General features: G+C 43.7%; 1 protein-coding gene across 2 annotated transcripts in view; it reads left to right on the top strand.

Moving 5' to 3' along the window:
• ANKH (ANKH inorganic pyrophosphate transport regulator) overlaps nt 1–24,581 on the top strand; it is a 116,529-nt gene that overhangs the window by 53,126 nt on the left and 38,822 nt on the right. For both annotated transcript variants that reach the window (XM_036310222.1, XM_036310223.1), the window contains exon 2: nt 16,465–16,681. In XM_036310222.1, the coding sequence (XP_036166115.1) occupies nt 16,465–16,681 (217 nt within the window). The remainder of the gene's footprint in view (nt 1–16,464; nt 16,682–24,581) is intronic.

Below are 24,581 nucleotides of genomic sequence, written 5' to 3'. Positions count from 1 at the left end.
AGCCCACCAAAGGCGAGGGGCACTTAGCAGTAGGGGACAGCGGGGTCCTGTGAGCTGTCCTTGCACACAGGATGGGATCAGTGTGTGGCTGACTGAGTGACAACCTATAGTTACTCTACAGCAACTCACCATATCCTTGTTGTCATTTTTCATGTCCTCAGATGTCAGGGTCAAGACTGACAGAGACTGAGGCAGCTTGGCGCTGGCCAAATGTCCTTCCTTATGGATTATATTCCCCTTTAAACTTAGGAAGTTCACCTCTTCAATTTTAGGCTTCGTTGTAATGAAGTATTGTTTTCTTTTCATTTTATATGACTTGGAGAATGGGTGGTCCCAGGTGTTATTTCCAGCTTGTGTCACCAGTACCCAGCTACAGGCAATGACACCCCTGCTGCGCTGCAGCTAGACAACTAACGTTGATTGACACTATAGAGACAGGCCCCACCCTCAGGGAGACTGACTCAGGAGTGGGGTGTTCCAGGCAGATGAGAAACAGACCTTATTTCTTACATCAAAATAAATGTTGGCTCCCAACTTTCTTTCCCGCCACCAATGCCTTAGGTCCTGGATGCCACACCTGTTCCCTGGGATTCTGTGGCAAGGGGTGGTTTTCTAACTCTACTTTCTTGACATTTTAGTCCATTACACACGTTCCTACCATAAACTCTACCCTCACAAGCTCTGGGTCTTTCCTATTGCCTATCACATCCGATCTAAATTCCCGTGCCTGGAATAAGGAAATAGAGGAGGGTTAGGTAGTCAGGGAGGGGACCATAGGAGGGAAAGTAGACTGGGGAAGACTAGACCCAGCTAGGTGGGAGTTGCTAGGGCAACCCCACTGGGAATAACCAATAGACTGAGAGTTTCCTCTTTGAAAGAACCAATCAGAAGCCAGCAGGGCATATATCTTACCCCGAGACAGCTTCCAGGGCAACCCACTTGGGTCCCCTCCAAGCTAGAAGGAGTCTGTCTATCTCTCAATAAACTTTGCTTTCGCTTACCTCTTTGTCTACGAACTTATTCTTTGATTTTGCGAGACAAGGAGAACTTGGTCCCGAACACCGCATTTTGGCATCAGGATCACGTGACCCAGTCTGACCCTCCACACTCAGCTCTCCTTTGAGCAGTTTCTCCATCATCCCAGCTGCCGGGGTAGATTTCTAACTTAATGAGGTGTCACTGAAAGCTGCTTTTGAACATGTACATGGCACACATTGCACACATTTCCTTCTAAAGCTGTCGGATTAATGAGAACACGTATTACGTCATGAGAAGGTTGCTTGATTTTGCTTAGCTACGGCTGCTTTTGACTGAGGCGGAATCTTTGAAGCCAGGGAACCATGCTTATGAAAAGAAAATGAGGGGCAGACGGGGCTATTAAAGCTGGAGGAGCCTGGCTAGGCAGCCCTGGCACATGGTATAGGAGGTGCTTTCAGAACCCACTTCGTTGGTCTGTGTCTTTGGAAATCACAGAGTAGCTACCACCGTTATCTATTTCCTTGCTGCCCCTCTCCTCCCTCCTGATGAGAGGCAAGAACTCTCAGGCAGTTTGGGCAGCATGGTCACTTCTGGAAAACTGAGCTCGTCCAACACCCAGAGTTAGGGTCCTTCCCAGTCCCCACCAGACCACACTAAGGGGCCAAGTGGGAGTGACCCCATGCATCCAGGAAATCATTTTTGCCTTGAATCACTCCACTGGCTGTGGCTATTTTAAAAAGCAACAGGTCTTTAGAGCTAATTTTTTTAAATTAAATCTATTGGGGTGACATTGGTTAATAAGATCATATAAGCTTTAAGTACATTTCTATGATACCTGATCTGTATATGGCATTGTGTGCCCATCACCCAAAGTCAAATCATCTTCTGTCGCCATACATTTGTCCCCCTTTACCCTCCATGCCCTTCCCTCTGGTAACCACCATATTGTTGTCTATATCTATGAGTTTCTTAAATTTTAGTCTGCCCTGAACCAGAACTGCATCCTGAGGCCCCATGGGGGCTGGGGCATCTCTGATGTGTCAGGGCCTGTGCTCTCGGTCAGGGACTCACACCCAAACATTGTATCTCCGATCTTCTAATTGGAGGAGGGAGAGGGGGTTGATGACATGCCTCCTTTGGTACTAAGCACTGTTACACACATAATCAGGAGACCGATTTGGGCGAGCATTCCTATTCTGCTATTCTGAATCCCAGAGAGATAAAGTTATGTGCCCAAGATCACACAGCTAGTCCAGGAGGAAGCTCAGATCTAAATAGATGGCCCACATGCTTTTCAGAGTCCTCTGCTGGATTTAGAGGCCAGAGTACCAATTCTGCTACTAATAGCTCCGTTTTTCTCTATGAGCCTCTGTCTCCCCATCTTCCACAAGAGCTGAGACTCCCTACCGTGCTGGGTTTTCAGAGGATCAAATGAAAAGTGATAACTCAAGAGAAAATGTTCAGTGCAGACCCTTATACCTACTAAAGAGGTTGCTTGGCAACAGCCGGAGCTTCCTACAACTCTACTCATCTATACAGGGAGGAACATGAAAATAATTTGAGATTTCTAGTTAGCAGTTCCTCTAAAATGTATTTTACAAAAGGAAAGATGTAAAAAAGAAGCAGTAAAAAAGAGAGTTTGAGTCTCCTTCCGGAATATTTTTAAAGCTCTATTCCTTTTCAAAATTTGCAGCCAATGTCAACAAATACTTAGTTTGTCTAATCTTCCAGTGGTTTGCATAGAAGGTGGAATGAGATTTTTTCAAAGTTGGGACTTCCTGTTTTTCCCTGGTTGGTGTTTTTCTCTTTGACTTCTTCAATTTTTGCATCAGCCCAGAAAACATGTACTAGTAGTACAGACATATGGGATGAGTTTTAAATGCATAAGTGTTTGAGAGAGTTAGAAATTACATGATGTAATAGTTTATGTCATATTTTCTCTATTTAGCATACTTTCATCTTTACATAGAAATAATTATAGAGAAGTAGCTTTTGTTTTGTGGAAAGGGTCTTTTAGAAAGACCAAGGGGAAAATCTGAATGCATTTTCATTTGTGAGGAAACATCATATTCTGTGTTGGCCAATTAACAGGCATTATAAAGCTTATTTTAAAAACAGATTAAATTTTACTGTCAGAGTTATGAATTTTATATATGAGAAAATCTATTTACTAATCAAAGTCCAGAATTACCATTATTTTTGTCCTTATAGTGCAATTTTAAAAATCTGCACTTTGTCATTTAGAAACTTAACAAATAACCTTGGAAAATTCCCTTTTACTTCCAGTAAAATAGGAAGAAAGGTTTATTTTGTTTTTTTCTTTAGTGTTAAGGAGAGTTTACCAAGCTAAGACACTGAACACTTCAAAGAATTTCTAGAAAAGGGTCTTCTGAATCACTGCCCCTTTAGAAAAACAACATAAGTTTAGGGCAATTGAACTAGACTAGGGTAATTGAAATGTGTTATAGGAATATTCAATTGCTTTTTTAAAAAACCACATTTAACCCATAAGGAAGCTCCAGATCATGAGACGTGGTACGAGAATCCTAACATTGAAGTTGGAATGATTCTTACATTTTTATATAAATGCTGTTATAGGTAATGTCAGATGAGTTTAAATGTGGTTATACTAAAAGAGTTCAAGCTAATTTTTTTTCTTTTGCACAGATATTTAGGTCACATTTCACATATTTTTGTTCAGCAGTTCCCTTTTTGACCCATTTGATCAATTAGAATTACTGTCTTGTCTATATGATTTGTTTTTTTTAATTTTTTAAATAATTCTTTATTGTTGAAAGTATTACATATGTCCCCTTTTCCCCCATTGGCCCCTTCCAGCCTGCTGTCTATATGATTTGAATAGCTGTAGTGTTGTGTTTATATGTTAGCACACTTGTTTCTGTGATAGCCCTTCTATGTGTATCTCTCTCAGCCTTTATACTGTCTTTCCCACCCACCACGTTTTCCATCTTCAGGTCCTCAAATCTGTCCTTCTTGTCATGCAAAACTGCCCTGGTCCTTACCACAGTTAACCAGTGAGTAACAATTCATACAAGCCCCTGGTTCTAAGATTTGTGAGGGATATAAAGAAAGATTCAAATATATGTAGGGAATATGTCCTTTTGGCCTGGCACTGTGCTCTTCATTGACTAATATGTGTGACCTGGTGGTCATTAAAGGTTAGCATGTGTTTGACCACCATATTGTTTTCATTGGTCAATAACGAGCATGGTGCCATGCCAGTAGCCATACTTACTTAATGGATTTGAATGAATGAAATAGTTCTATAGGTAAATAAGTGATCACCTGTGACAGGAGCTGTCCTGTGGCTGAGACTGGTTAGGGAAGGGTTCCTGGGGGGGGGGGGGGGGGGGGGCAGGACTTGACCTTGATCTCAGAGGATGGGCCGAAGGAACAAGGAAGATGCTGGCATTTCAGCTGGTATTAAGAGGTAGCTCAGTGAGGGAATTCCAGGGGGGCATTGACAGCCTCCAGGAAGCTTTCTCTGACCCTGCAGACCGCAGACCGGCAGGGTAGGTGCCTTTATGCTCTAGTCAGGCTGCGTTAGAATATTTGTTTTACCTATTTGTAAATAAATCATGATTTAGGTGCTAAAGTCCAAAAAGATGGAAGTAGGTCACCTTAAGTAAGCAGCAGCAGGACAGAGTGTCAAAAGAGAGAGGGTTCCTCTTCTCTCCTGCCCCCAGGTCGACGTTTTACAACTGCCTTTTGGCCAGCACACAGCTTCTAGTAGTCAGCCTTGTTTTTAAAACCGTTGGAAGCCATGGCGTATTTCAAGTGAGACAAACAGAGGGAATTCTTCTAAGAGGTCTCATCCCAGGTATTATGAAAAGTGTGCCAGTAACATAGCAACGTTCGCTTTGTGGGGTGGTTACTTGGCTTTGCACCCCAGGAATTTGGCGTTTCATTTATTTTGATGATTCAATTTGATTCTAATTGATCAAAATACGTGGAAATGAGTGTATTAATGAAGTTACCTTTTTTTTTTTTTTTTTACTTTAAACTATCAGAGCTTGGTTGTAGCTCTACTGGTTTGATAGACACCCTTCCCAGGCGCTCACAGGGACCCCCTCAGAGGCTTCTGCCAGGCAAACACCGAAGACAGCTTTGTCACATTAAATATTGTCTGCCTGAGTTTTGTTGGGATTCCTTTCCAGGTGTGTGTGTGTGTATGCCTGTGCATGTGTGCATGTGTGTGCATGTGTACGCAGGTCACTGGTATAGAACATCCATGGACTAGATGGACTGACCTCTTTAATGCCCAGTTTTTACTCTCTTGCACCCACCGCCTAAAGGCAATCAGTTCAAAAGCTCCAGTCCCTTAGAAACCTTTCACAAGGCTTATGTGTGCCAGTCATATAAATACCAGCAGCGAGTCATAACCAAACCCCAAGCAAAAATATATGCATTCTGCAGCTGAGAAGCCAATAAATTTTTTGGACAAGTTGTAGGTACTGGGGTGACGCATTATCCCATCTATGAAAGAAGCCCATAAACATCCTTGTCCACTGTCAAGAGCCTCTTTGAGCATCGGGCCACACTGGTGCTGGTGGAGCAGGTGCTGAGCTCAGGGCAGCCCCTACGGGGCTGTGGTCACAGGCGTGTACTCATCCCCACGCTGTGTGGTGCCAATGGCAGAGCATAAGTGACCTGACTTTTCTTATTTTCTTGTCACAACTCAAATGTATGATGACTTCAGTCTCACTCCATTTGTCTTCCACATTTGCAGGAGCAATACTTGCTACACATTATTGTTGAAAAAATAATCTTCACTTCAGGACCTTTGACAATTTTGATAATTTTGGCTTTATCCGAAAGTTGTCATCGATCTAATCAGCTAATCCTCTCTGTTTACAGAAGCAATTGGCACTCTCTGTAATATCTGAAGCGAAGTGGAAGGAGGGCTTGGTTTCAGTGTAATAGAGTGATGGTTCTGATCAAAAGACCTGAGGTCAGCTGTCTGGATTCTGCTTCAGCTCCCTGTCACCCTGGCAAAGTGACTTGGCCTCTCCCTGCACCAGTTTCCCCACCAGAAAGCTGGGAAATGGTGGTACCAGCCTCACCGAGTTGGCGGGAGAAGTAAAGATCTGAGAGCAGCAGTTGTCACAGAGCGAGCCCTCGGCAAATGTAGTGGCTAAGATATTCTCATTACCATCGTTATTGTGCTTCCTGGGTTTCATGAGATCCAAATGCAAGTAGGAATCCCCTTTTCCTTCTCTTCGTATAAATGCATTATAAATGTCAATAGGAGGCAATAGACACTGCCAAATGTCACGGTCGGAAAAACAGAATGGCGCTTTTGAGATACTCAGAGACTCACAGCTAACTTTAAGGTGCTGGAGTAATCAGTATGTAGGCGGAGAGAAAGTTGGGGTGTGGGGCGGGGGGGGGGGGCACAAAAAACTCCCCGGATCTCAGGATCTATTCCAGACTATTTTTTATGAAGTTGTGTTGTTATTTTTTAATATAAAAGCATTGAAAGCTCAGTTCTGAAGTGGAATGGATGTAATCTTGAGATATTAACCAAGAAATATTATCATTTGGGGATGATATAACTTTATAAGTGTAAAAAAGTATGGGCATTTCTGTAATAAAGATGCGATCTCAAGGTGAGGAATAAGTAAAGATACTCAAGTGGCACAGGAAACTTTGGGGATTTTTTAAAAATATTTTATTGATTTTTTACAGAGAAGAAGGGAGAGGGATAGAGAGTTAGAAACATCGATGAGAGAGAAACATCGATCAGCTGCCTCCTGCACACACCCCACTGGGGATATGCCCACAACCAAGGTACATGCCCTTGACCGGAATCGAACCTGGGACCCTTCAGTCTGCAGGCCGACACTCCATCCACTGAGCCAAACTGGTTAGGGCCTTTGGGGATTTTTTAAGCACAGTAGGATGTTCATAGTATTATCTCTTCTCTATCAAGCCTCCCACTATCTTAAATTAAAGTTAAATTTAGGTGAATATGCTTTGTTTTTAAATGAAAACTCCAGAGGATTTGAGGAAGGTCCTATGACACTACAATATATTGAATGAACTAACATATTTCCAGATGATGAGGTCAAAACCAAAATGCTTTTATTTCCCCTGAAGTGCAGAAGAAACCCACAGGAGAAAACCGAGTTAGCCAGACTTCGTACCTATTTAGTAGTGTATCTATTCTGTATAGAAAACTCCTCTCCAGGTGCAGGAAGTAACACAAGTGTCGTATTTTGGACTTGCCCTGAGTGGCCTCCGGGTTTTCGGGAAGTACTAAATATGGACACCGCCCCACGGAGCCATGCCTTGGACACCGAGGAGGCCAGGCTTCATTTGACTGCTACTCCCTTTAAACCACAACCTCGTGTGTGGGTGTCAGGTTCTTGGCTGGAGCGCCAGCCAAACAGAGCGAGGGTGTCTCGTTTAGGGCACTATAGATCCTTGAGAAAATAAAGCATGGCTTGGAAAACTACCGGGAAGACAAATGATCTAATTTAACCCAAACCACTTTTTAAAATACAGACCAACAGAACAATAACAGTGGAAAATTACAGCACCCGGGCTCCCGGAGCCGATTGAAGTCCAGGATGGTGATGATCCACGGCCTTGGGAGAAGCGGTTCCCACTGGTCGTGTTGCCTGCGCATGGGCCCCTGAATTTCCACGTTTCCACAAATGTGCATTTTCTGAGGATCTGGGGTTTGAAAAAGATTTTAAAACCATTTCATCTGTGGCAATAGTGAGTTTGCTTTATGTTGAAGCTGTAGACAGGAGTAGTCTTTTATCAAAGAGATTAGATGGCAGTCTATAGCAAGACAGAGTTCTTACCCAGCCCTGTGTCCCATTGGTTTTTCTAATCCAGGATGAGGCCAGCAAAGGAAGTATTCATCTTACTCAAAGTAAAAAATAATGGGACGTTTAGCATCTCATATAATAGTCTCCTGCTATTTTAGGGAACAATACCAGTTTCCAACTCAGCACCTTTTTGTGGAAGAAATTGAAATGCCATTTCTATATGAGCAACATGATCAATTTCTTTTGACCACGTGGCGATGAATATCAGTTACAAGATCAGGGTCCAACAGCCTTTGGATCGTGTAGCTGTCTCTCTCGGTGCCTGGTTGCCCTCCCAAGCACCCGCTTTTCAGAATGTGGAGGTCATGCCCTTGTTGTCTGGGGCACACTGAGCTCTCAGCAGGGTTCTCTCCGCTTCTCCAGGATCTGGGCAGGGGGTCCTCTTATCCTCTGAATCTGAACTTCTTATTTGCTTCTGACAGCAGCTGACTCCTGTTACAGGATTTGACTCCATAGGAACAGTTTGTCCCGTATCCCACTTGACATCCAAAGGACATGGAGAAAAAAAAAGAGAGAGAGAGAGAGAGAGTCAGAAATAATCTTTGCTTAAGCTTTACACCTAAGAGGCTAATCATGTGACCCAATATTGAATTCTATTTTTGTCTGTGTGTCTACAGTTCAGCAGCCAACCTTTATCCAGTAAGCACCCGGTGCCAGTATGGCAGAGGAGAAATGCCAGTGGAAGTCCTTGCCTGCCTCCTGAGATAACATCAGGGCTCCAAGAAGGTCTATGGTGCTACCGCCATCCCTTTGCATATTTTAAATACATAGATTCTACCAAACATAAGTTTATTTACCCAGAAAACCAAACCTGCAGTTGGAGATTTTATTGACCAGATATAAGATACCAGATTTGCTACCAGACCTAGGCTGTGTGTTATAGCTAACACATTCATTTTTTCACATACTGATTTTTTACTATGCTCAGCACTGTGCTAGTGAGATGGGGGTCAAGTACACAGGCAACCACAGCACACCTGGCGAGTGCAGTGACGGGGCCCAGGGTCCGTGTAGGTTGCAGAGCACAGAGGAAGGGCTAGGCCTAATGACAGCTTCCCAGAAGATGCGCTTCCTAAACTGATGATGAGTTTACCAGGTGAATGGGGTGGGAACAGGGGTAAAGGTGGTTCTGTGTAGAGAAAAGAGCTTAAGCATAAGCCTTTAGACGAGAGAGAGGACGGTATGTACTAGTATATCCAGAAAACTGCAAACAGCACTCATAAAACACAGCACTCCTGGCAGGGCGACTGTGGGGGCAACTCTTCCCAATTTGCTTTGGGCAACATGCGGCTAGAAGGCCTTAGCTGGCTCTGTGGGTCTGGCTTAAGGTTCCATGGTCCCCGGAGGGTAGGACAGCTGTGGAAGAAGATAACGAAGTAGAATGGGTGGTGGAGAGTATCGCCGGGTTCCCTCAAGGCCCGGACTGGTCCATCCCCATCTTGGACATCATGAAGCAGAAAATGTGAAGTCTCTGATGATGAAGAAGAAGGCAAATTGACCTGTGCTGAGATACATTAGGAATACAAAGAACTAGTTGAAAAGCTGTTAGAAAGTTACCTCAAAGAAGTTCAAACTAATGAAGATCAATTTCCAGAAGTGTGCACTTCTCCTCTTGCAAAGACCTGCACATCACAGACCACTTTGTGACCTGTGTTGGCTGCAGATCATTTACTCTCTTTAAAGCAGTGATGGTCCAAAAAAACAGAGAAGTGCGGCTGAAAGTCATTCGAATAATTCAAGGGAGAAATGGTGTGTTCCCTGACTGCTTAGCAGATGGTTCTGCTGTGGTCAGTGATCTTGAACAGGAAGCGATGAACATCCTGAGGGAAGTTCTTCGAAAATCAAAGGGGGAATATGCCCAAGAGGAAGGAAGGAAAAGAAAAAAAGCAGTTGTCAGAGGCTAAAACAGAAGAGCCCCATGCATACTAATGTAACTGCAAAACTGAATAATTCCCAAGGGATGATAAACATGCACACCCACCCTCAGAAGTGAAAGTGCATTTTGCTAATCAGTCAGTGCAACCCTTGATTGGAAATATTGCCTGAAACTTCCTCTCTCCCACAAAAAGGCCTGGAGAGGTGGATCTGAGACCTGGAGCAGACAGAAAGTAATTGAAGTTGTGGGAGGGGGAAGGATCACTGAGTGAGAATGGAGAATGAAAAGAGGAAAGGGCCAGACAGATCCCTGGGAATACCAACACTTATGAGATGAAAAAAGAGAAAGCCTCAAGGGGAAAGAGCTGAAGCAGAAGAGGTGGGAGAGAAACGTAGAAACCTCAATGTCATTATAGGCAAGGGGGAAAGGGGTTTCAAAGAGACCATGGCCAACTGGGTTAGATCTACTGAGAGGTGAGACAGTTGAGGACAGAAAAGTACCCAGTTGGTTTAGCAGGAAGAGCATGCGTGGAGGAGAGGAAGGCAGAAGCCAGAACCCAGTGTGTATTTAACAAATTATTACTTATTGACCCTGTAATGTGGCGAGACCATGTTATAGCTGTAGTTCTGGGGGTACAGACCAGGTTCCTGCAGTTTGGAAGCTGCTATTTGGACAGGCTGAGGAGTAAATGGAAAGAAAAAAAAAGTGCAAATGATGAGAAGTTACCTATGAAAGGGAGGTGAGAAGGAGGGTGGTAACTAGAAATAGAGAAGAGTCAGGAGCAGGTTTATTTTTAAAATGGAAGAGACTTATGTTTGTACAAGTAAATGTTGGGAAAGAGCCAGGTAAGTAGCAAAAATCAGACAAACAGGAGAGGAAAATGGTGGCTTGTGACAAGGCTCCTGGCAAGGTTGGAGGGACACAGATGTAAACACCCAGGTAGATAGCCCTGTACTCGCCTGGTCAGACTGACTTTTCCATTGGATCAGGAGAGAGGAGGTGAGAAAGGGTTGGGTGCAGATGTGTTTTGTTGAGGTTTGTTTTAAGGGGAGAAGCAAAAATATATTTTCTTTCTACATAGTGGACTTCATATTCCAGATGAAATAAGAGGTGAGTTTACCTGCTGAGAATGGAAAAGATGGAAGTATATCAGAGCAGCCCAGTTGAGGATGGAAACAATAAGTGTGTTGTGGTCACAGTCTGTGTTGTTGTATATTTGATTCTAGCCACTTTCAAAGTCCAAGTAGAAGTCTATAAATAGAGATAAGAATGGAATAGGTAAATGATTCGATGACTCCAAGGTCAGAGAATTCAGATAATAAGTAGTGGGTGTTATTGACATGGGTGTGATTAAAGGAATGATCATAAAATGTAGGCTAGAGTAGTAAGGAAGGACAGAGAGGAGGAACCAAGATAGAGAAGGTAGAGGAGTCAAGAGAGTGAAAGTGAGAAGAGTAGTGAGGATTAGAATAGAGAGAGTGGGAGAAACAGAGGGAGAGCCTCACAGATCTCCCAGACAGAAGATAAGCTGTGCTCCAGACCTGCTCTCAGGGAGGAGGTGTCACCCCCTGGACCGGTTCCCCAGGGAGCACAGCATTCCTCCCAGCTAGCGAGGGATGCTTGCTGTTAACAATGGCATGAGGTGATGGGAGGTGAGTTGGTGACCCTTGGTCTGAAGACTTTCCATCTGCAGTACAGAGATGTTTCTGGTTTCCAGAGCCCAAGTTTGAAATGTCAGAATCTCCCTTAGGGTTTAACGATCTAAGACCGCTCATACCAGGGAGATGACATGTGGGATTTTTTAGCCATTTCCCCGGAGTTGTGTGATGTTGCATGTTTTTTTGTTTTGTTTTTTACTTTTTAATATTCTGTCATTTGCTAACTTTCTGGGTTGGGGGGGTAGGGAGGAATCATACAATTAAACACCATGAACTTGGCAAACACTGTGAGATACTTAGGCATGTAGGATCCACTAAATGCCTTCTGGACCCCGGTATGTTTCTAACTCAGATGTTCCACATTGCTGGGTGTGAGCAAGGCCCCATCCCATTCCATCAGGGACCAGGCCAGGCCGTGGCTGGAGGGCAGCTTCGTATTTACCATAGTAGGAGTACTGTTAGATATGGCTCTCATCTAATATGTGTTCACTTTCGGAAGCTCCTGCGTGTTTAGAAACTTGCCTGTAAACAGCAGGTGAACCTTCTTATGACTATCTGGGGACAGCATTCTGACTCAAGGCCTAATTCATTCTAAAGACATCTCAGACACTTGTTTAGCTGAATTTCAGAACTGTAGCTCTTCCTCTTTATCAGCCACAGCAACTGTTCTTTCTGGCTAGCTCACTAATGCCGAACTACAGCATATTTCTAATACTGGTGTTACATGGAAGGTTTGCCACATCCTGACGGTGTTTAAATTTATTCCTAGAGTGCTATAGGGCTGAATCTTGGACTCATTTCAATCTATATTCTGTCTGGATTATCTCATTTAACTCCTGCCTTTCAATACTGTATTATGTCTGTGGCCCAGACGTCCCCCTTGGACTCCAGACTCATGTAGCCAACTATCCTACTTGACTTTTCTGTTGGAATTCAATGGGCAGCTCAGACTCCACAGGAACCCCCAAATGGAGCTCTTGCTTTTTCCTCCCAAATCTTCCCTTCCCGGTCTCCTCATCTCAGTCAGTAGCTACATCATTTGACCAGTGACTCAAGCCAAAAAATTCAAGTTATCTTTTGTTTCTCTTTCCTTCATGTCCACCCTGTAGTCCACCATCAGTTCCATTCTTTTTACGTCCAAAAAAACTCTCAAAGCACTCTGCTTCTCTTCATCTCCTCTATCCGCCCTAGTCCAAGCCAACGCCTTCTCTTTCCCAGGTGACCACAAAACTCTTGACTTCCTGCTTATGCTTCCCTCTCCAGCCCACTCTTATCCCCACAGCCAGTGTGAGCCTCTGTCCACCCTCTGCTCTGACCCTTTAATGGCTTCCCACTGCTCTTAGAACAAAACACATATTCTTCACCATGACTTGGAATGACCTCGAGTGGCCTGTTTTTCCAAACTCACCCTATCCCCCTCTCTGTTCCTCTTACTGGCCTCTCTTCTGTTCTAAACCCTCCTGCAGGCCTGTGCCTTCCTCTAGCTTTTCATTCAAATGGTTCATTCTAGTTCTTCAGGACTCAGCTCAAATATCACATCTGTGGAGGGGTTTCCTTGTCTAGTCCATCTGAATAAGCTCCTCTTGGGAGTCCCCGGCTCATTTGCATATTTCATTTCTGCACCTGCCTCAGTAAACATTTATACTGCTTGTGTCCACTTTACTACATTCTCTCAAATAGTGGTCATGTGACCCCCTATCATGTTGTAGGGATGTAGCATGGACCAGACAAAGTTTCCTATGCCATGGAGCTTGCTTTCAAATGCACAAGAGAGACAATAAGACAAATAACAAGTAAACAGACAATGTAATGTCAGGTGATGAACATGCTTTGAAGGAAAACAGGGTAAACAAAATGAGACAGACAGATGATGCAGACAGTAGGTAACTGAAGGCTATGTAAGAACTAATGACTGATAAGGAAACATCCCAAATAAATGAGTAATGAGTGTTTTATTCAAGAAATGAACTATTTTGAGAAAATTAATTTTAAGCCATATCTCACAGCATAAGTTCCAGGAGGCTTAAAAAGCTAAGTGTGCAAATGAAACCATAAACTAGAACAAAATTACCTTATCTGTGGGTGGGTAAGAATGCAGAGTCCATAAGTATGGAAAGAAACTCCATGAAATGATTGATCAACTACATAATAAATATTTCTGTGTCAGAAGAAAATTATGAAGTTAAGAAAGTGAACAAATTCAAGGAAATGCTTGCTACAAATGGGAATAATAGAAAGGCTAATAATGTTAATATCCTCAATTCTAAAGCTCCTTTTTCCCCTTGCATTTTAATATTTCTTAAAATCGGGATATGTTTTCCAATCACTATGTACATTTAATGTGATCACTAAAAATGTCAAATCAATGGTTTATCTTACAAGTAATAACATCTTGTAATAAACTATTTTTAAGTTCATAAAAATCAGTATGAACATTAAAGTTCCTGGTAGGAAATAGCTCATTCATTTAACAAATATTTGAACTTTTGTGCTGTAGCAAAGAGGTGGGTGTAGAGTGGTAAACAAAATATGCAAAAATCCTTGCTTTTAGTGCCTTCTCTAGGCACTGCTTGGTGTGCCCTGTACACCGCTTGTATCCAGTCTAAGATCAGTTGGGCTGTTTCAGCAAGAATAAGGACCTTGACCAAGGCCACGCCGTAGTTTAGTGATAGGAGCAGGTCCAACTGGGTCTGTGTGGCTCTAAACCCAGTGCTCTTTCCTCACATGACCAGAAATGGTGAGCTCAGTGGAGCTTCCACACTCAGTGTTGGGGACAGCGCTGTCACTCCTGTGCCCTTTTCCTTCTCACCTGCCTCAGCACTGGGCTTCGGACTCAGTCAGTGAACTGTTGGTACAAGTAGAAAGCATTAAATAAAAAAGCATTGCAGTGGACACATACGAAGTCTAAATCAACATTATTTAGGTGCCCTCCGGTGTGCTTTTAAAACTTGTACTAAGTCATATGTTCGTTTAAATTTGAACAAACATTTCAGCAATGAAAAAGTAAACCAATGTACAGCTCTAGATTTTGGGAAGGACAAGAAGGAAAAAGAACCAACCATAACCGTTCTCAGCAGCTGAGAGGAGTGTAATTAGAAATGTCCTGAATTGAGTTAGGTTCTATGGAAGCAGACCCCGTGTTGGCGAATTCTTGTCCAAGTGACTTACGGAGCAAGTGTTCTCAGGAGGAGAGGGGAGCGGTGGGCGGTGGAGAAGAGTTAAGTAAGGATGTGGTCTCCTCTTTAGATTCGCTTCCACCTGGTCCCACAGGGAGCTCTGGAGCACCAAGTATGTCAGAATGGTCCCTCACTGAGGCAGTGGTCCCTCACAAGAGGCAGTCCTTGGCCCCATGCTGCCTGGGAGTCAAGTGTAGCTTAACCTACCCAAAGTGGCTGGGGCAGCTGTGAGCCATTAGTGGACAGATCACAATATCTGGGCACGGGTGCACTGCCCAGTACAGGGATCTGGGTGGGATGACAAAGGGTTAGAGATATAATGGGAAATAATTACCAGAAACTAGCTTTGTCAGAGAATGATACTGAATTACTATAGCTTTTATACATTTTTTTAAAAAACAAAACAAAACAGATTTTTATTGATTTCAGAGAGGAAGGGAGAGGGAGAAAGAAATCAATAATGAGAGAGAATCATTGATTGGCTTCCTCCTGCACATCCCACACCGGGGATCAAGCCCACAACTGTGGCATGTGCCCTTGACCAGAATTGAACCTGGGACCCTTGAGTCCACAGGCCAACGCTCTGTCCCCTGAGCCAAACTGGCTAGGGCCTATCATACATTTTAATTCTAGATTTTTCTCAAATCATTTTGCACATTGATACTTTCTTATGAACTCATTTTTGCTAAGTGCTTTGCATAGAATGTTCAACTATATAATGGTGGATATATGTTATTACATGGTTATTAAAACCCCTAGAGTGTATAACACCAAGTTGAACCCCGATATGCACTGTGGTCTCTCAGTGATAACGATGCATCCATTGGAGGCCCATTGATTGTAATAAATTTCCCACTGTGGTAGGGGGTGTTGACATGGTTGGGGGTGGGGGGTGCTGTTTGTGCTGGGGCATCGGTTGTATGGAAACAGTCAGTACTTTCCGCTACATTTTACTGTGAATTTAAAACATAACATCTATTTTTAAAGTATAGAACTCTACAGAAAGCTGACCCTTCTGCTCAGTCAGTTGTCTGTACATAAAGACCAAGACAATGTTCTGGCAACATTTAAAAAATAGAATTCTCTCCACTTGGACATCTATTCCCACCATCTCCAGTGTAATTGATTGTCTAGTTGATGGAAAAGCTAGTTTGGAAGTGCCACCCTGACCAGGTCAAGCCCTTGGTGCCTCAGGGAGGATGGTTAATATAATCAGAATAGTCTATGATTGCATCTTGTTGAGCAGTTATTATTTAAAAACAGTATATTTGGTTTAATGGTTTTCTTTTCATATCTGTCTGCACAGAACTTAGGAATATATTTCAAGTTAAAACACAGTAAGGATTAAGTGACTAGCATCCATTGATGGCATAATAAATTCCTTCGATACCTTTATTCACAGGACAGAACTCATTCCAGGCCGTGAAGATACCTACCTGATACACACACAATATTTCAGGTTATGCATGTGTGCGCGCGCACACACACACACACACACACCTTCCTTTAAAGAAACAACAAATAATTATACACTCCATTTAAAGTGGTTGACTCATTTCCAGAATGCCTATTGCTGTTATATAGATTCAGCCTACAAATAGCATTTAATATGTTAAGCTTTTAACCAAAGCTTCTTAGAATTATTTTCTGATATTAACATAAAATGCTCGTTGGGTGTGTGTTTTTATGACTTTAATGGACAGGCATCTCCCACGCAGGAAGCTACTTCAGACGGAAGCTAATATGGATGAAAATGAAAACTAATAACTTTTATGAAATTACAGTGAAATTTGCCCTATAAGCTGCTTAGCGTTTCCATGGAAACGTGATCTGTTGAGCTTTGTTTTAGAAGTGTGATTCCCCGGAGATGAGAAGGGCTTTCTAATGCTGTTTGTGGGTTGTCTTTCCCCTCACAGGCCTTGAACCGGGGCATCGCGGCTGTCAAGGAGGATGCGGTGGAGATGCTGGCCAGCTACGGACTGGCCTATTCCCTGATGAAGTTCTTCACGGGTCCCATGAGTGACTTTAAAAATGTGGGCCTGGTGTTTGTGAACAGCAAGCGAGACAGAACCAAAGCCGTCCTGTGCATGGTGGTGGCTGGCGCCATCGCCGCGGTCTTTCACACCCTCATAGGTAAGGCTGTGGCCCAGCTTTGGTCATTTCTCATTCCTTCGCATTTAGTTAAATGTATGTGTTGTAATAAGTGATTTCTTCGGTAATTATTAAATCTCATGCAAATTTCAAGAGCCGCAGGGAATGGAGCTCGTGCTCCTAGCTCAAGAAAATGATGGGGTGAGGCCTGGTGGTTTGCCTTTTTAACGTAGCCTTTTTAATGTTGTGTGTTTTCTCTGGGAAAATGTAGTTCCGTTTCTCTGATTCCCGCAGAGGGAGAGATTTCATTAACAAGTGATGCGGTCTAGGATCAGCATTCAGTAAGGCCCACAGGAGAGCGGGTGCTTTCGTTAGAGACGTGCATTATTGTACTCACTTAATCTGAAGAATTAAAATAAAGTTATGTAAAATGAATGCTTATCCGTAGCGAGAACAAATGACAGATTATATATTAAAACTTATTTCTTCCAAAGGGCTTCGTTTTTCTGTTTTATTCAAAGACAAAACTAAATACTTTCGGCACAACATTCTTCCCGTGAAACAACAAGGAAGCCATATCACATATATAGTCACTTGCCTACAGTTTCACCAGGGCCCTGGAAAAGCACCTACCTGTAGGGCCACAGCTCTGCGTCTACTGCCTTCTCAGTGGCGATAAAACCCAGAGGCCATAATTTCAGAACTTCGTGGCTTTTAAATAGCTTGGCTTACCTGGTGTAAAAATTGAATGGCACGTGTATTGAACCCATTTGCCCACAACCTGCGAACAACACTTCAGAAACCCCTTGTGAACCTTAAAACCAGCACTGGTTGAATAAAGGAGCCAGGAGATTAACCCAAGCTTTTACAGTGTACTCATATAGCAGCTAATGCTTACTCACATAACTGCGAATCTGAAAGGAAATGGGGTAAGGCCTTTGTGTTCTGCCTTTTTAATGTAGCAGAGAATTTTGAGCTAAGAGCAGTGGGGATGGGAAGACGCTACGCATGGGCCAAATGTTCGGCCAAAGTGTTGATATTCACCATTTAATTTGGGCTCAGAACTTCAGGGCATGGGTTGAGAGGAGGAGCTTATCTCTCCCCAACATACACCCTGAATACTAACTTGTGGACTACGTTTTGAAGAAAACTTCTGCAGCTAGATTTGATCTGGGCCATTTTCAAAGATGACATATATATTTGAGAAAACTCCATACATGACATGTCTAGGCAGGTAAATTCGTCCCCTTTTGCTGCTAGTCTTTTTATATGGATTTCTGAATGAGCCTAACACTCCGTCTCAGTCACGGTTGAATAAGACTTTGGGGAGGAATAGCTTATTAGTAGCTGTTAGTAAATATGGGAGAGAAAAGTTAAATGTCCTGTGTCATTGAAACCATTGTGAGGAGCATGTGGTCATGGAGGAAAACGTCAATGTCATTTTCAAGTTAAATCTAAGTTTTTCTATTTTAAAATAGAGTAAAATCTTAAATTTGACCCCAAATGGTTCCACATACCAGATATATTTAGCAATCTTTTTTCCCCCACTTTTAATATTTTTATAATCTTAGCGCTTTTTCTTCCACCAAACAGATGCTTTCTCCAATTGCTGAGAAAGCACATGTCAGTTTCTTCTGAGCACTCAACACTCAGATTTTAATGATTTGCCCTCTTTCTAGTTTGTTGGCCTCATTTCACTTTTCTGCCTAAACCTTTAATCACTCTTGCCTTCTGCTGTCTGCTGCATCAAGCATCTTTGCTCCTCTTCCTTCCTCCTTCTTTTTTTAGTAACCCCATTAGCTTTTCCATATCTGGGTCTTGTTCATTTATTGTTTCTCACTAACTTGACCACAGGCTCCCGACGGCATGTTGCTGTCACCATCCCCAACCTTTTCCAAAACTATTTTTCTATCATCAATAAACACCCTCCCCATTCAGATTCTACTTTATGTGTCACCTACATAGACATTTAAACCCATGTTCACATCTTAGTCATGCTGAAAATAGCTACTTAAATTTCTCCTTTAATAATCACCTCTTGGATAGCTATGCTTGTGGCAGGGGAACAGTAACATAGGTAAACCAAGAAGGCAAATATTCCCAATACATTGGACTCAAGAAGTCATTGTGGGCTCTCAGGCCATCTTCCTAATGATACTTAGTTAGACTTATATGGAAATGAATATCTATTCCATTCATGCACAGCTCCTGAGGGGCCTGCAGGAAGCATAAGAATATATATATATATATATATATATATATATATATATATATATATATATCTCACAAACTCACCAGGTTTAACTTACAGAGTGGAAATATGAACCCAGGGGAATCCAGGCTTAAAACCTAACTTCTCTACATTCTTTCGTTCAGGTGAAACTAGCCTAATGGTCTTCAACTTTCCCTTTTAGGTGCTATTTCCATTGCCTTAATGAATTTATCTTTTAATCAAGATCTTACAGTTTTTCTTTTAACTTTTTAAAAAATATATATTTTTTTATTTATTTCAGAGAGAGAGGGAGAGGGAAGATAGAAACATCAATGATGAGAGAGAATCATTGATCAGCTGCCTCCTGCAAGCCCCTTACTAGGGATCAAGTCCACAACCTGGGCATGTGCCCTTGACTGGAATCCTTCATCCATAGGCCGACTCTCGACCCACTGAGCCAAACAGGCTAGGGCAAGATCTTCCAGCTTTTCAATGGCATTTATATGAGGACATGTGAGCATAGAGGAGGAAGCGATTCCTTCTCTCGGGGGTTGGTTTGGAAAAGCCTCCTGGAGTGAGTGGGGCATCTCTTCACTGGCTTTGAATGTGTGAGTTGTATTTCAGCACAACTCTTTCTAATTTTCCCCTTCTCTTTGATATAAGACAGAGTCGAGAATTTGACCCAGTGCTCTAAATTAATATTTTGCTCTAGCCATGTAAAATTCCAAAATGTGGCTCACGATTGTAACAACACTCTGGTGTTCTGCAGTTTTTCAGTTTCATGGCCAACTCTTCTCACCTGCATGGATTCAGTGTTGCCTGACTCCCTACTTCACATAGATGTAGAAACCACTGCTGTGGATTTATTTCTTTACACATCTATTCTCAACAGTGACCTGTAAGCCCCTTCCATGTCCAAAACCGCCTGGGCAGTCAGCAGAGTTCAGAGCAACAACAGTTTTGCCATGAACAAGTGAAGTCATTTCTAGAGTGGTTCTGTTTCTCAGTCTTCCCTTGTCAACAAATTTTTCCAGTATTCATGGATCATAAAGCAACCCTCTAAAGGGTGAATTGGTACAAGTTGATGTAATTTAAACCAACAAGGGGGCTAGGAATGAACAGGCAGTTTCAGTACAGTCTCACAACTTATTGCTATAGAACAAACCACCGCTATATTCAGTGATTCACAACACAAGCATGTATTCTTGCTCACCAGACCATGGGTTGGCTGGGTGGTTCTTTTGGACGATGGCTGTGCTCATGCCTCTGTGGTCAGCTGATAGGAGCAGGCTCTGCTGATCTTGGTGGGCTCACTGGGAGGGCTGTCAGCTGACTGTTAGCTGGTCTAAATGGCCTCTGCTGGAACATTTTTGCAATCAATCTGTTCCAATCACCTCTTTGGGGGTTATGGATTCATGAATTTATTCAATCAATATATAATGAGCACCTCCTGTGTGGCAAACACTGGGCTAAATCTGGGAATTCAGACATACTAAGGCCTGTTCTCTAGAGAAAAGCAGATATTATACAAAAATCATTACAAAACCCTCTCTTCCATGTCTTGATGCCAGTGAGATAGAATTGTTGTTCTTATATTACTATTCCACATTAACTTTACTTACTTTGTGTATAGGTTTATGCTACCTGTCCAGGGCCTGGGCAATGTTTGTACCTCCCATCCCCATATCTTCCAGATGAATGTTGCACAGTGCAGATTATGGATGAGCTGATCATATGTCTGTGACCCAGCCTGATGCAGATGACCAGACTCTCTACAGCTATGTGTTAGGTGGCACACTGCCCGACATACAGAAGTCATTCAACCACTTTTGTTAAAGTGATTTCAATATCAGTCATGCAAACACACCACTTTGGAAATGATACGTTAGAGACACAGGGGTGAAGTTACTGGCCCCTGTGTATGATAAACAGAGCATAGTGGGCCAATCAGTAGTGAGACTTTCAAGCTTCAGAACTTGGGGATTTGAGTTAAAATAAGGTTTCTCAAATTTGCCTCTTGGAAATACACATATTATCCTGTTCCTAAAATGGGAGGAGGGCTTTCTCCTCGATTCCATGGGAAAATGCAGGTATATAGACTTGTTTTGGTGAATATTAATGTTTCATGGCCTTTTGCAACAAAGGCTGGATAATTACTGGATGAACAAGCTTGAGAACCACTGATTCTGAAAAGGGTCCATGACCCTGGCAGGCTGAGGTCAGAGGAGCCCGGATGTGGATGGGCCCTCTGGTGTCTTCTTGTTTGGGCAGAGTCAAAGCTGCCTACCTGTAAACAGGTCAGGCCAATGTCCTCTTACTGCGGCCCCGGCAGGAAATCCATTTACATCTGCTTAAACACCTTGTTCAATTTTCCTGTTTAATGTTCTGCTCTTCATAAGGACTACAAGCTGTTTCAGAACAATCTTGGGAAGGCAGTGTAGAGATGTTGAAGGTTACTCGATGTTGTTGAGGCAGCTAACCTGGTAATTAGGGACTCCATGCAAAGCCCTTTAAACAAATTACCCCCAGCCAACAGCACAGCCACAAACAGCTCCAGGGCACAGGCTGGGAGGGAGGGGGGATGGCACAGACAGCTGCACAGATTTATATCCCTGCTCACAGGGGGGAAACAACCTTTGCAGTTATGATCAGTCTCTTCTTCTGCATGTAGGGGAGGAGTAGAGGGAAGAAAGAAAAAAAAGGAGAAAAAGCTTTTCTTGGCCTCCAAATTTTTCTAGTAACTAAAGAAAGAAAAGAAGGGAAGAGAAGCAAAGGCAGCCTTGGGCCCACCGGTCCCTAAGTTCGCTGGGACCTGGACCCTGGAGAGCTCAGCACCAACTGCAGGCTGCAAACAGCAGGGATGAGAGGACCCTGCTGGCTGCATGAAGCTGGGTGGGGCTCAGCACCATCAGCCTCAGACCCTGCTAAGCTTTGAATGTTTCCTGCATTACTCTGCAGAAAGGCCTGTTTTCGCTGCTTTAGTCACACCCTTCTAACATGAGGAGGAATATTTACCAAGGGCCAAGCAGCTCATTGGCATTGATCTCTACCCTCCCAGGCCACACAGCAAACATATGCCCGCGGTCAGCACAGGTCCCATCTTTCCTGCCGCTGCCCTGGAGACTCCCAGGAAAAGAACCCTCTCTCTCCCTTTCCGAGGAGCCGCCTGTGTGCGCAGCGTGGGCAGCTCAACAACAGAAATGGGCTGCCTCCCAGGTCTGGAGGCCAGAGGATCAGGTGTCGCAGGGTTGGTTCCTTCTGAGCCGTGAGGCCACTGGTCCAGGCCTCTCCCCGCTCCTGGTGCTTTGCTGGCACTCGCGGCCGCCCTTGGTCTGTGCAGGCGTCACCTGCCCTCTGTCTCCCCGTCCACGTGGCGTTCCCTTGTGCGTGTCTGTCTCTGTCCAAATGCGAAGAACGCCAGTCCTATCGGGGTGGGAGCCCACTTTACTCCCGTATGACCTCATCGTAACTAATTATATCTGCAAGGTCCCTGTTGCCAGATTAAGGTCACATTCTGAGGACTAGGGCTAGGACTCCACAAGGGAATTGTGAGGGGACACAGCTCCAGCCGCACCACCACCCTCCAGCCTGTCACCCGTTGTGCGGCCCCCGCTTTGGCTGTTCAGCCAAGTCCACTCATCTGGCGTTTTATATCGACTCTAACCTTTAGCAGGGAATTCTAGCTCCTGCGCTATTCATAGCTAGCGCTGGCCTCTTGCACTTGGCATTGTGCCGCTCTGCTCACCAGCCTGACTGCCTTGTGTGTGGCCAGCGGCCTCTGCCAGAGTGGGGCAGTGGTGTGGGCAGGGTCAGCACCATCTGCTTGCCAGTCCCAGGGGACGTTTCCTGAATGAATGAAAACACACGTACAGATAAACAGCAGCAACAATAAATTCTGAGATGAAATTTCCAAGGTTCAGCACCTAAACTAGACAGTTTGCATGATAAAGCACATCATCGTGTTACTTTGTGATTCTGTCAGCTTAGTTCAGGTCTGCATGCCTCCATCATGACTTCTCTAATCCACGTTCGTCTGTGTGCCTTCTTTTTTTTTTTTTTTTAATATATTTTATTGATTTTTTTACAGAGAGGAAGGGAGAGGGATAGAGAGTTAGAAACATCGATGAGAGAGAAACATCAATCAGCTGCCTCCTGCACACCCCCCACTGGGAATGTACCCGCAACCAGGGTACATGCCCTTGACCGGAATCGAACCTGGGACCCTTGAGTCCTCAGGCTGACGCTCTATCCACTGAGCCAAACCGGTTAGGGCTGTGTGCCTTCTGACTCAAACACAGACATCGAAGCTGCCTCCTCATCCCTTGCCTGTAACTAATCCCACTCTCCCACCCTCTTTCTGCCACGTGGCACCTCCCCTCCTGGATGTATCTTCTTGCTGTCTCAGTGGCCTGCTGCCAGGGTGGGGCAGTGGTGTGGGCAGGGTCAGCACCACCCACACCTGACACCTTTGCTCACCTGGCAGCCCACCTTATGGATTTCCCCACGGCCCCTCCTTGGAGGACGGGGCCTCTCTTCCTGCTTTTGCCTCCCCCACCTCCTTGTTCTCTGCATCTTAGCCCTTCCCACCTCCACCCCCTGAAATCACAGACTTGCACCTCTGCGCCCATGTGTGCATTTAAATATCCTTGATATCATCCTACAGACCTCACTTAATTCCTGTAATTCAAGAGGAATCCTGACAAAGGATGGAGAGTCATTTCTTTTTACCAGTTAATGTGATAATAAGTCGTCCCCAAGCTTTTCGCGAGGGATGGGGAGGGGGGGTAGTCTTATTGTTTCTCATGAAGTGAGACTCCCACTGCATTCTCTATCCTTTCTGCTTTCAAAGCAGCTTCTGGGGTTGTCAAGTACGTGCATGCTCATATTTATAAAAGGACGAAACCAGCAGGGCACTCCTATTAAAGCGCGATATAAAACACCGTGAAAAACACAAAGATGATCATCTTCCTGGATAGTCTAAACATGAATCAATGAGGTAGAAAAAACGTAATCATTTACTTCATCCTTGCTGACCCTGTCCGCCAGAATGCCTAGCTAACGCATGAGGAAGACCTTTCTCTGTCTTCCCGTTATGCCTAGTTGGCACCTGCACATTCATTCAGCCCTCATTAGTTAAGTGCCATTATGTTCCAGTCACACAGTGGTCACAAGTCCTGGTGTTGGGGGGACTTTAAAAGCGCCTCAGAGATACCATTTTCCCACCATCAGGGCTATTCCCAAGGTTGCCACGCCCGCCCCCCTCCTCCCCCCCCACCTCGCTGCCTGCCAAATGAAACAAAATGAATAGCAAATGGTGAAAAGCTAGCTATAAAATTTTTCCTTAGAAGACATAGTAACATCTAGGAATTTTCTCTTAGTAAATAATTAAGAGCATGTTTAAACCTTTAGCTTCAAACCTATCCATCAAGCCTTCTTTTATAATATCAAAATAATGGAAACCACCTAAATATACAATAATAGGAGTCTGAGTAAGTTGATACTAAGTAAAACTACAGAAAGGAATTCAGTGCAACCATGAAAATGTAGGAACATGTCAGGAAAAGGTGTTCACGGTTTACAAAAGAGTATATATAAGTATGATCACATTTTCTCTTAAAACACACATGCATACGCCACATACTCCCGCCACACACACCCCATAAAGAACTGAGCGATTAGAGCCCGGAGTATTCATCATGACCCCCGCCCCCCAGAGGAATGAGATTGTAG

The sequence above is a fragment of the Myotis myotis genome, unplaced genomic scaffold, assembly GCF_014108235.1.
Source record: "Myotis myotis isolate mMyoMyo1 unplaced genomic scaffold, mMyoMyo1.p scaffold_m19_p_5, whole genome shotgun sequence".
NCBI lineage: Eukaryota > Metazoa > Chordata > Mammalia > Chiroptera > Vespertilionidae > Myotis > Myotis myotis.
Note: the sequence above shows the minus strand (reverse complement) of the source record. Positions and strands in the feature narration are given on the sequence as shown.